Raw genomic sequence first — 13,707 nt, 5'->3', positions numbered from 1 at the left:
TCCCAGCGCTATTCAATTCAGTGCACTGCTTTGTCGGAAAATGCTCATACCTACGCCTTAAACAGGGTGTTTAGGTGCGAGATAGAGCATTCTCCGACATAAGTGCCCCGCTGCAATGCTGCTTGCGCTGCAGTAGGGCACAAAACTGCATTGCGGCACTAGTTGTGTCTGATTTCTGCTCACACTCACGGAGGGGTGCAAGCGGAAATCAACTAGTCAGACTAAACAGCACGCTGAATTGAATAGGGGGAACTCCATGGCGCTATTTAATTTGCGTTCAATTGAATCGAACCCAAAGTGTGTCTATGCCTGACCTACGTTTTGCTCTTTTAAGCATTGTAATCACTTTTTTACATATTATATAATTTCCTGTTTTGGCAGGACCCGTCAGGCGATATTTGTAAACATATCGGAGATGAACATTTTCGTCTGGAAGGTAAGCAGTTCTGTGGAACGCTTTGTTGCAGAATTTTGCTAATCCTTTTGTTTATTTGTTGTTTTAACTACAGATTTGGTGCCCATGTTTCATCTGCTGCATTGTTTTGTTGTTTGTATTGTTTTGTGAGCTTGACAATGTAATCTTAATGTGCTCTTCCCTTGAAACTGTGGTTAACAGTTAATGATGAGCTTTGTTTATAAAGCTTATGAAAAAAAGAAAATCCTGTCCATACATTTGCTTTGAAAGTATAACGCTCCGTTTTCTTTTTCGTTTTTTCTTATCTAACAGTTTGTTGGATGAGCCTTTGAAATAAACTAAATGTAAGGCACTTCGTGCACATAAAGAGTAAATTATGGCATTGTGATTCAGTTATTCTTTGTTGCCTATTAAAGTGGTTGATTTATGTCTGTTTGGCTGATCAACAGTATGTGCTGTATATAACGTATGGCTCTTTAGTTATTGAAGTACAGTATGTCTCTTTAGCCTTTTCATATAACATAAAGGAGGTGGTGGTTTAACACGAGTATTAATAAAATGTCTTTAGCAACAAAATTCTAAGTAGTTTTTTTCTTTTTTATAAATTATTTTTATCTTCTTCAGTCCCACTTTGAAAAACATAAAATATAAAATATGGTATAAATCAGACTATTCTCTTTACTGACCGTTTGCAACTCAACGTCATGTTTTATATGGTTGTCTGGTTTAGTTGCCCTCAGTTTTCTTCCCCGTATGCTGAACAAAATGAATGTTTAAATTGGTGGCTTTTCAGTAAGCATGGGCAAGCTTCGGGAGACTTGATACTCTTCTGGGCGGCCAGAAACGCCACCTGAGATTCGGGAGCCTCCAACCCATTACGGGGGAGTATGAAAGTATGCATTGGGGGGCTATTAACATGAGTAACATATAGTAGACGATAAGTAAGTCAAACAATTAAGGTAATACCTTCTGCAGTTTTTTAAGTGCTAGTAAATGTTAGCAAAAACAGTGAAATGCTTATGTCAAACACAAACATCTGACATCTACTATTAGCAATTTTCTAAGTGTTTAAGTGGTCTATATACTAAGCCTTGGATGCAGATAAAGTACCAGCCAATAATCTCCTAACTGGTATGTCACAGGCTGTGTCTGAAAAAAGAGTTAGGAGCTGGTTGGTTGGTACTTTATCTCCATGCACTTTATCTCCATCCAAAGGCTTAGTAAATAGACCTCTAAATCTATTATAGGCCACTGTAGGCTTCTTCGGTGCTTTTAGATTATGGCAAACGGGCGTATGGATAGAGAAGTTGTTAGAGAAATTTAAGTGATTGTGGTGTCATTTAAACCTAACATTAAAAATCTCGTTAAATGCGTGGCTTCAAAACTAGTGGGCAAGTGTCGTTGCTTTGCTCATGATTGGTCTGTTTGATACGTGTAAACGAAATGTAAAGCAAGTGCAAACTTAACAGTTACTAGCAACCTTTCCTGTACAAGCCAGCATGTGTGCAAATTACAGCATCACAAAATACGCACCTGGAACCTAGTTTTTTAATGTTGGGAATGCTGGTGTCCAGTGGGGCCCTCACCGTAGAATATGTACCCATTTCATCAATCCTTTCCTCTCCAGAGTCCTGCGTCGGCAGCTCTGCAAAATCATTGGGAAAATGGTATGGAGCCATTTTACCCAGTGTCTTGCGCGTGCACAGTGGGGCACAGCGCCACAGTCTACTAATGCTCACCTATGCGCTGCTGGCTAAAGAGGAGGGGGCACAGACGGTGACTGCACATGGCCACTTCCTATCTTAATATGCCCCTGTCCTGGCCCATTGTAAACCCGCTTAAGTAACCTTGAAAAAGGATCATTTTAATATTTTTTGCAAACATGAACTTCTGTAATATAATTTACATATCTGTGCTGATCATCCAGATTAGTGCCTATGTGGAAAGCATATGCGCTAATATACATCTAAAACCAATTACAGTGTGTTTATTTTACTTTTATTCTGACCACACATATATTATCAGAATATAGCTACTGATCAGATCTCGCACAAGGCCTACAAACAGTCCACATTGCTCTGTATGCGTAACGAAGGTTTGAGCAATGTGATCTGAGAGATCCTGAAGGAGATAACGCGTACACACTTCATTATGGAATTCTTGCACATTTGGACGTCTAGACCACACGCACGCACACACATACCTTCAATAATAAAAAACTTTCCCATGTCAGAAATTATTGTGCCGATCTCTTAAGCCTACACACAATAAATGCCTAATGGCCATTTACTTTCCGTGAATGGCCCACTACCTGACCTTATGTCACCCACAGAAATGGCATTCTCTAAGCTACCTTAATGTTAAATTGTTGCTTGTACTTTACGCTGTATCCAAGTCATACATTAAATTTCCATGCTGTTTTTATTTTTTTTACCATTTGAAATAATTTTTTTGTCAAGCATTTTGTATATTGCTGTAATCTGTTACCAGCGCTTCAAATCTAAGTAACAGTAATATACCTTGCATGTATACAATTGAACCTATGTTCCCATTTTCTCTACCTCATCTCAAAATTAGGGAGCTGATCAGTCCCGCACGCAATCCTGACTCGGTCACAACTGACCGATGTTTTTGGGACTGTGTATGTACTGAGGCCGCAGTGCGCCTGTGCTGTGATGTTACTGCAATCCGGGTCACAGTGCCCTAGGGCTGCTTCTTCCAGCACAGATTTACTGGCCTCGACAGCGGAGATGTAGCAGCCAATACTGCGACTGATCGGCGCGAAGGTGATCCGATACTGCGTCTTATAACACAAGATGCGTCCTGTTGCATTAGCATATTTTCATTCAAAGAGGCGGTTGCTGTGTCTTTTGTGCCCAGTACTTAATCGCTTCTTATACACTCATCTGTTATCTGGAATACTTTAAAAATGACTGCTGACTTTCCCTGTTCTGTCCCTAGCAATAAGCCCTCATGCTGGGTCAGATTTATCAAAGCTTGGAGAGAAAGTGGAGAGAGACAAAGTACCAACAATCAGTTCTCTATGCTGGGTACACACTGGTCGATATATTGGTCGTTTGAGTGATCGGCCGATATATAGTGAGCCGGTCAGCAGGTGTAATTCAGATGCCCCATCTAGCTGTGACCTCTGTGCGACACATTGTGTATATTCTTCCCTGGATCGGCCACTTTGTCGCTGCTATGGTGGGTCCGCCGGCGTGTCAGCACAGTGAGTATCCATCTTAACTGTAATTTCTCAAACACAGCCTGTAAAATTACAGTTAGGAGCTGATTGGTACTTTGGGGCAGATTTAACAGTGAGCGATATTCTTGTTATCACTCATTACGAATGTTAAATGGTGCTTCAGCTAATCAGCTCGTGACTGTCATGCGTTTGAAAAATGACTAGAACACCATTTAACATTCGTAACTAATGATAACAAGTATATCATTCATTGATAAATCTGCCACTTTATCTCTCCAATTTTTGATAAATCTGCCCCAGTATTCCAAAAGATCTTATACATTGATCAAAAGTCCAGTAAATTCCAGTAAATGTTACATACATATGGAATTGATACAGTGATTATTTATGTAAATGAGTAATGAGTACAGGATTGTCCTGTTTGAAATATGATAACACTTATGTTTAATCAGTAGTGTAAACTTATACCCCTTTTCCACTAGCTTCTAAAAACACGGGTAAATACGCGTGTTTACCCTTACCCATGTTTTTTCCTAGTGGAAACGGACCATGTTTTTTCCTAGTGGAAATGCCCCCCCCCCCCCCCAAAGCCCCCCCTTCCCCAGCAAATTCCCGGATCAAGTGATCCGGGAATCCTACCCGGGTAGCTTACCGGGTTGAACGCGCGTTCAACCCGGTAAGCTGTGTAGTGTGAACGGGAGCCGTGTTGATGTGACATGGCTCCCATTCACAGTGTATGGAAGGGCGGCGCTGGGAGACCATGTGATTTCCCAGCGCCGCCCCTGCCGCGTCAGCAGCAGCGTCACCAACCCGGCAATATGCCGGGTTGGTGAGCTGAGTGTAGAAGGGGGCTCTAGCACGGGTCGCAGCCGTGTCAGGCTCCCGGCTGCGACCCGTGCTACAAGTGGAAAAGGGGTATAAGATGCAACAAAGCAGAGTAAAAGTTCCTCTAATACCTGCCACACCAGACCTATAGTGAAGGTCCACTGAATGGAAACTTTGATGAAACATGAGCCTTTTAACCTATACCCCTTTTACACCAAGCCAAAAACAAGGGTTATTGCCTGGTCAAGTCGAGTCAGCCGTCAGTGTAATTCGCTCCCAAAAAAATAACCCGTTTTGTTACCCAGCAATCACTCCTGGGTCTCGACCAGGGTAGAACACGGGTAAAATGGGTAACCCAGGTTGTCCAACCAGGGTCCCCGTTTACAGCATAGGGAGAGACCCTGCGTGGAGATGATCTCTATGTGCCGGCAGAACAGTTCCACTACACTGACTCTGGAATAACCTAGTGTACACAGGGTCTGTCCTGCGTATGACCTGGATTGGAACCGTGTTCCAAATCCCAGGTGAGACCTGGGATTTTGGTGAGAAAGGGGTATTACACAATACTGCAAGGTACAGAGCAAGATGTTGTTCACCGTTCACCATGGTACATGGTTCCTGGAGACCAGTACTTGTCCAGCCAGGAGTTGTCCCTTCAAAGGAGACTGCAAGGCACCTTTTAGAATATGCTGATAAATAATTAGTGGATGACAGTGAGGTGAGGAATGCCATCAAATATCCTGTCATTTTATATTTATTGAAGTTTTTATTACAAACATATTACTATTTTTAGACATGGTGGCACTTTAAGCCACTCAGCGTGTCATTTAGCATTCTGAGGCTATACCATAGCTAGCATCAGCATCATTCCCTCTTGGGGTACTGGGTGAGTCCCTACATGAAGATATAACTAGTTGTGAAACTCATGCACATATATCATTGGCCTATAAATGAGGATTACCTGTGACTTTCCCAATCTTGTCTGCTCACCCCAAGATATCAAGCGAGTGCACTGGTCTCATTACGTCTGGCCCGAAATAACTGGCTGGAACCAGTGGGTGGTCAGGTCATGTTTAAAATATGTCTCTGCGCCTGGTCTTGTCAGGGGACTGTCTGAAAGGTTAGACTGTGATTTTTTGATGCAGTGTATATGCTCCTTAATGGCTAACATGTGATGATAAATTGAGTCTCACAAGAGTGACATGAGTAGTTGTCCTGGAAATCATGGCATGTAAGGTCTACTATTACGTTCTGTATGTGCTAATAAATGGACACCTTTTTCATATAAGCATACTTCACTAAAACAAAGTGAATCATTTAGCATTGACTAAACAAGACTCTAATAATACCTAAAAGTTTGCAAATGTCACCGGGAGTCACAGTTTTGCTTTCTTTGTATAAGGACTATTTTAACGTATGTATAGCTCAGTGTTCTGACTTGCTGGTATTTATCAATAATCAGTTGTATTAAGTTACTTACTAGTTTCCTCCTTGGTAAAGAAAAAAAGGGATCGGTTTCCTTCAGATCATGCAAAGCCTTTAGTGTATAGGATTATTACACCCAACATTGAGAATTCAGATGTGGGTGGTATATCCAAAGTACTTGTCTCCAAAGGTTACTTCCCTGGCATTCAGGCTGCCCGGTGGGTCCCCTTTACCGCATGTAGACACTGCTGCTTTCCTCACTACTGAGCTTTAAAAGGCATACTCCATGGGCGGGATATACCAAAGAGAAAATGCGGGCAAAACCTCGTTTTTGGACTTTGACTGTATTTTCCATATGTACTAAGCCCTGGATACCGGGGCTTCGGTGAGGTGAGTAGCGCTAGCTTTTGCTGTCATTACCCTATAGAAGCCTATGGGCCTATACCCTATAAAAACCTATGGGCTTCTTTTCACATTGTTCATGAGAGGGATCCAGTCGGATCCCTCCCAGCACCTCCATGGCCATGGACAGAGGGCCCCCTGGGGCCAAAATATGAAAGTTCCGTCATCGCAAAGGGCAGCTCTTATCAGAAGAGCTGGCCTTTGTGATACTAATCTCATGTTAGTGAATATACGATTAGTATCAATGCGATATTTGGTGGAATGTACCATAGATGGTTAGTACATCCCGCTGTATGTGAGCAATAGTAGCCACAGAAAGTGCACACAGGGCATAGAGGGGCCCTCTGAATAGCCTGACCATGATTTATCTATGATATTCCATCTCAAACTGGATGCTATGTTCAGTTTTGATTTGTTAAATCAAAGGGCCACTTAGGGCAGAATTCAATTGTCCGCGAAAACACCTAAACTTTTTGCATAGTGTTAAAAATTGCGGCTTTTCGCCATAATGCGCGCTCCTGTTTTACAACTGATCCAATTGCAAACGTGCAAAAATGGCATTCATGGGAAAATTCGTGCTGGCAAAACCAGTGAAAACTAGATGAAAATGGGGAAATTTGTCTGTACTCCCAAAAAAGCCAAACTAATATAGGATAACAGTATAGAAGCGTATTAGTGGTCATAATAAAAGTATTTGGGGTACTTAAATTGCGTCAAATGGCTGTTATATGCATTTTTCTAAAAAAAAAAAAAAAAAAAAAAAAGGTAAAAAATGGTAGAAAGCAAGTGTTATGTGCAAAATAAATGCTCTGCTTAAATTGGGGGTACATAAAATGTATATAAGTATATATTTGGGTAATTTTAAGCCACTTAAAAAGCAAACAAAATAAAAACAATTACTGCCACCTGCAAGCCTAAATACAGATGTCCCAATCATGAAGCACTCCAATATACCTGTCCCCCAATTTCCATCATTTTGCACTTTTCCACCTCAAAAATGACATAATTATTGGGCAATTAAAAATAATTAAAAACGTCCCAATTGGGGGGGTGTCATCCCAGGGATTCTGGACCAATTCCCAACATTTTTACCTTTAGAATAGGGATTTTCTACCTGTTCAGGAGGTGGTGAAATGAAATTAAAACTTATATGTATGTATATATGCATATATGTACCTATGTGTATGTATATGTATATATATATATATATATATGTATATATATATATATATATTATTTTTTGGGTAAGAGGGGGTTATTTTTTAATATAGAAAATTAGGTTTTTGGGTCATTTGAACATAATGAAACATCTTAGACCGGTGCATAATATTTTAGACTGAACACTGCCTAACAGAGGGCTTCATCCCTAACCACCAGATTTGTTTGTCGCAAGCTAGCACGTAAAAATAAAAAATATGCAGCGTTGGTGGATTCCTCTGTTTCTCAAAAAAATGTTCACATCCTCACTGATCAAAAGCGAATCTTGCTGCTATTTGTACACAGAATCCAGTCTAAAGCTGATAAGATCCCTCATCTTTTTATAGCTGGTGAAGGAGAAAGTACTTTGATGTTTTCAGGGAGGGGTAGAGGGGGGTAGGATTTTCCATACGGGTGTTTGGCTAACACAACAAACACTGTTTAAAAATGTAACTTTGCTTAATTAATTAGCGATTCTGTTTAATACTCGTCTGATCTCTGTCCAACAAGGTATTTTGAGCCTTGAGAAAAAAACTTCAAAGTGCTGTTTAAGATGGTCTGAACAGGGGTGTTAACCTCTTCATTGCTGGAAGAGTGCCAGCATCCTTACCAGGCTAACAATTAGATTGCAACTTCTTTGTGGCATGAGTTTTTGCACTTTATAAGCCATAGAAGGTTTTGGATAAACCACAGATGTTAATTAATAAATAACAAATTAGCAGCATATTTGAGAGGATGCGTTTGTGTGTTTTTTCAACTTGAACAATAATAAATGTGCTTTCATATAGCTGGTATTTATTAAATAATTGCTATGCAAAGCTGCCTTTTTAGTACATGTATTGTGCCCAGATAGGTTTGGTGGAAAGGTTTTCATTAACATCTCAGCAGACAATCAGAAACCCGTGATTTCCTTCCACTTTTCTTACATGAATGCATGTTAAAATGGGTATACACTATACAATTTTCTGGCAGATAATCTGCCAGGTCTGGCTGGTTGGAATGAAAATCTGGAAATGGACGAGAGCAAATAACAATCCTGGAAAACGGACAAAAACTCATTTATACAAAACTGGTTAAATCCGTGATTTATACCCCTTTTACACCAAAATCCCGGATCTGACACGGCATTTGGAACACCGTTCCAAGCCAGGTCAGTCCCCCTTTTACACCGCAGTGCCGGATCGGCACTGTTTACACTGCACCCGGGGCAGTGTCTTTTGGGCCGGCGCTTGGAGATGACATCATCTCTAAGCGTCGGGAAACCGGGCACATCGGGACTGGAAGATGTTGTGCTGCCTCCAGCACTTCTGGGCACCAGACACTGCGCTGCTGTCTGCACAGACAGCATGTGCCGTGTCCCCAGCCTCACCCACTGCATTGCAACTAGCACAGCACTGCTGTCTGCATAGACAGCGTACGACGAGACCCCCAGCCTCCTAACTGCCCACTGTACATTGCGGTTCGGGAGGTCTGCCATGCTGTAAATGGGTACAGGGTCGGATGACCCGGCTTACCCATTTACACCGCCTCCTACCCCGGGTCTTACCCGTGTCCAACCCTGCACACAAGCCGGGTTGGATTCCCGGGAAAATGGACCAAGGGTTTTGGAGAAGGACCCTTTTACACCGCCTGCAATCCCCGGGTTTTGTGTTCTCCCGTGCAAAGTCCCAGGATATTTCAGGCGGTGTAAAAGGGGTATTAGCCAATTTGTCTGAATTACAGGTTTTTCCAGTATTTGGGAGCAAATGGATGATAATAATTTGTTCTTATCCATTACCAGATTTTCATTCCAACCAGCCAGATCTGGAAAATGATCTACCGGATAATTGTATAGTGTATGCCCAGCTTTATTTGTGTGAAATGCGTTGGTACGTTTCTGCAGTTCTATTACAGGAACCTATACTCCTCCACATCAGACTACATACAGTCCAAAAGATACTAAAAACATAAAAGTACTGCAGAACAGTAGCCTTGCCTGTCGTACTGTATACTTATTGTAGAATGTAAATGTGCAGACCAATGAAAGTGTACTATGGCCCTCATTCCGAGTTGTTCGCTCGCTAGCTGCTTTTAGCAGCATAGCAAACCTGAGGCCGCCACCCTCTGGGAGTGTATCTTAGCTTAGCAGAATAGCGAACGAAAGATTAGCAGAATTGCTACTAAAAATTTTCATGCAGTTTCTGAGTAGCTCCAGACCTACTCCTAGATTGCAATCACCTCAGTCCGTTTAGTTCCTGGTCTGACGTCACAAACACGCCCTGCGTTCGGCCAGCCACTCCCCTGTTTCTCCAGCCACTCCTGCGTTTTTTAGCACACTCCCGGAAAACGCTCAGTTACCTCCCAGAAACGCCCCTTTCCTGTCAATCAGTCACCGATCAGCAGTGCGACTGAAAAGCGCCGCACGAACACCAGCAAATCTACTAAGTTTTGTGTTAAATAACTTAGCGCATATGCCCTGCGTACCATGCGCATGTGCATTTTCCACCTAATCGCTGCGTTGCGAAAAACAGCAACGAGCGAAGAACTCGGAATGACCACCTATGTGTGTGTGAAATGTATACTGTGCAAAAACGTAAAATTTAAAGCTGCAAATGTAAGTCTCATTTCCACTGTGATAGAGTCTTTTCTACTGTAATTTACATATTTGACATGTTCTGTCCGAAATCCTTAACTTGTATTTGAATTAAACCTAATGGAGACTAATGTACAGTTTCAGGTTAAAAAGTGATTGAGACATGAGGGCCTCAGGCTAATATGGTATGGGAAATATGAAAGAGAATAACATATATATGATGTACTGCCACTAGGTGCCAGTGACATATTCTGGTAGGCTGCAGTTTTTAAATGCTTTTTGCAATGCCACTAGTCCTTGCCGTAATCAGCAGATAAAAAACAGGAGGCTTGGACTGCACACCCCAATTTTAAACAAAATAAGAGGTGCTATCATGCTGATCATTCTGGTACCATATAAGAAAAAGACAAATGCAGGTGCACGCTCTAAGCACTGAGAATACTGTTAGTCTAAATATTCTTTGTTTAGCACAAATTTGACCAGAAATGTGGGCCCATTCACCACGTCCAGGTGAACTTATTCGGATGTGTCCCTAACACACCTAATACATTATAAAATTCTATCCAGGTCTTACCTTTAATTAGAGCCCATTCCAATATGTAGTCATCAATGCAGAAATCGGTGCTGATTGAAATTACCTAAAGGTAGATTAGAGGGGATCCAGTCACAATCCCGGAGGTCGGGATTCCGGCTGTCAAAATCCAGACACTGATCGGAATGTCGGCATCCCGACAACCGGTGTCCCGACCGATCCACTACTGGGCTGCCAGAGAGGTAAGTTGGGGGGGGAAGGGGGGATGGTGGTTAGGTATAGGCTGTGGGGGAGCTTTAGGATTAGGTTGCGGGGGGGGGGGGTTTAGATCTACAGTATGCTGCGAAGAGGGAGGGTTATGGGGCCATTGGGGGAAGGTATGTTGGGATTGTGATCATTGGAGTGCTGCAGTATTCTGGTCGGTATTCTGATCACCTGCTTCCTGTCAGATGGCATTTCAATTGCAACCCAATGGGAGGGCTGATAATACCAAACTGAAGGAGCCTCACCTTCATCTGTACAATATATACACAAATATAGACGAAAGAGGGAGCGACTTGGACTGCACACCTTAATTTTAATCATAATAAGAAGTGCTACCATGCTGAGTAATGGTGGTCCTTAAAGGATGTGACAGGAGAAGGAGATTAAAGACGTTACTAGGCTCAAGGTTTTGTAGGGCATTCACTCATCTCTCCTGGGAGTGTAACAGTTGTATGCGTCTCAGGCTATCCCTAGCTCCTGATTATAGCATGTTCTGTAAAATATAACAATATATATTACTCAAGGTGTACACTGCTTAGCAATTTTAAATATCTCTACATAGTCTCATAAAATAATCATCTTATTGTCATATCTTGGTGTCTATTATTTTTTAGTTGCTCTCCCTGCTGAGAAAAGTGAGGGCTTCTTCACCTTTGAGGACAAGAAACCAGGGGATAAAGACACAGACGGGCGTGCCAAGAAACAGCTGAAATTTGAAGTATGTTTGTTTTGTTCACTCAAATTATTTTTGATTATTTATAATAAAATGTTTTCATTAATTTTTTTAAGCTCGGGGTAATTGTATGGACTTTTGGAAGAGGCGGTCTATGGAGAGACTGCTATTGACAACAGAACCATATGTCTGTAGTGGAGCCCACCTACATAGTGTTAGTATACTGTAGCTACTTCATCCTGAAAATATAAAAATATAATATAAAATCTAAAAATATAATTTTATTGCTCATTGAACAATGGGGGAGTTTTTTCAGGATACCTCGAAATTGTCTAAAATAAGTTTTTGTTCTCTATTACCAGAGAGGTAATTTTTAAAAGCCATACAGGTATCTTGGTGTATTTCTATAAATTGGAAGAGATGGTCTCTCACACCTTTCTATTTGCCTGTGCTTTGCGGAGTGATTATTATTATCCTTTTATTTATATGGCTACAAGGGTTCCGCAGCGCCTAAACAATGAGTAGAACAGTCACTTACGCTACAGGACAATGCAAGACGAGTAAATGGTTTATAAACATTTCTGCATCAGTGGTCACAACACTCAAGCAGCAGCAACCAGAAGTTAGATGCCAATGTAAGGCGTATAGAGTAGGAGAAAGAGAAGGAGAGCACAGGGCAGAGGGCCCTGCTCATTGGAGCTTACATTCTAAGTGGGAGGGGCAGACAGACAGGGGTGACACAGAAGGGGTAGACAGTGAGTGTGGAACAGAGGGTTAGAATGGAAGGTGCATGTGATGAATGCACAAAATGGAAGCAGTAAGTTAGCTTTAGTGACATGTTACCACTACACAGGTAGAATGGCAATAGCCAGATAACACTAGAAGGGAAACTTAAGACGAGAAAAGTAACCCCCTTCACTGGGAGCTGCAGGTAATCAGTTAAAACAAGTATAAATCAGCACCAGGTATACAAGTCTTGTTCTTTAACACTAAAAGAAATAGTTTCTGATGTCATACCCTTCTTACATGCTTTAACCACTTGCCTGGCATGGTCTCATCAGATGTGACCATGCCTGCAAGTGCTCTATCTGACCTTGTCGCACAGGATGCGACCAGTCAGATAGTGCGTGTTAGCAGCGGCAGGGAAAATAAACTTCCCTCTGCTGCTGCTGTCTCCCTGCACTCCGCCCCCCCCCCCCCCCCCCCCCCAAACTGATTGCTGTGCTGCTGATCGGTCAGCACGGCAGGATCCCCCCCCCCCCCCCAGCGGCTGCAGGCAATGGTAGCCGCTGGGCAGTGTAAATTAACCCTCCCAAGCCATCCCCAAAATAAAATCGGGCAGAGCGCAGCGGCTCGCTGAAATAACCTAGCGGGAACCCTAAGTAGGTACGTGTAGGTTAGACACAGGCTTATTTTCTACCAGAAGGTAGCAGAAACAATTAATACACAAATTAAAATATGTTCTGAATTGCTTATAAATGCAATGCGTGGTTGTAAAGTAAGTTGTGGGCATTTTCTATGTGGACCGAAAGTATTGATTCTAGCACAGACATGACATTAATGTTTTTGGTGTTCCCCTGATAGTTATAAAGCATAGCTTTTTTCTTTACCTCTATCCAGACCTCCGCTCGCGCCTGCTTTACCTTCTCATAGCCTACTTGCTAGTACCATGTAATGTGAGACTGGTACCATTTGCAATATCTCAGGCTCGCTTATTACAGTCAGGAGTCTTTGAACTCAGTAGGGGACACAGACTCTTTAGAACTGCCAGAGGGAATGGATTTCAGTCAGCAAATCTAGCAGGTAACTGGGCTGCACACAACCCAGGGCTATTTTCAGCAGTTTACTTTGCTGGTTTCAACTTGATGTATTTTAAGCAGCCATTCACTGTCTCTCCGCGATTCAGAACAATATAAGGAAGGAGTTATCAGGTCAGTATCACTGGTCTACTATGTGAATTGTATAGGGTCATTCTGTAGGAAAAGGTTTTATGTGGTGACTCTTATACTCCGTGTGTCTGACATTCCCTTACTCCATTCACAGTTATACACAGTTCTAAACTGCGTGCAGTATTAGGGGACCTCTCTCTCTGTCCCTGTTTTCCAATACTGGCACAATAATATATATTTCTCTACTTTGTAATATCAAATGAATTTGTCATTATCTGGTATAATTATCTAGGTCTTCACAATTAAAT

General features: G+C 42.0%; 1 protein-coding gene across 1 annotated transcript in view; it reads left to right on the top strand.

The window, feature by feature from the left end:
- Positions 1-13,707, top strand: part of NKD1 (NKD inhibitor of WNT signaling pathway 1) — a 137,763-nt gene that overhangs the window by 98,008 nt on the left and 26,048 nt on the right. The window contains exons 4-5 of the mRNA XM_063945325.1: positions 382-436; positions 11,452-11,555. Of these exons, the coding sequence (XP_063801395.1) occupies positions 382-436; positions 11,452-11,555 (159 nt within the window). The remainder of the gene's footprint in view (positions 1-381; positions 437-11,451; positions 11,556-13,707) is intronic.

Source organism: Pseudophryne corroboree, chromosome 11, assembly GCF_028390025.1.
Source record: "Pseudophryne corroboree isolate aPseCor3 chromosome 11, aPseCor3.hap2, whole genome shotgun sequence".
NCBI lineage: Eukaryota > Metazoa > Chordata > Amphibia > Anura > Myobatrachidae > Pseudophryne > Pseudophryne corroboree.
The sequence above is the reverse complement of the archived record's forward strand: the minus strand, read 5'-3'. Positions and strand labels throughout refer to the sequence as shown.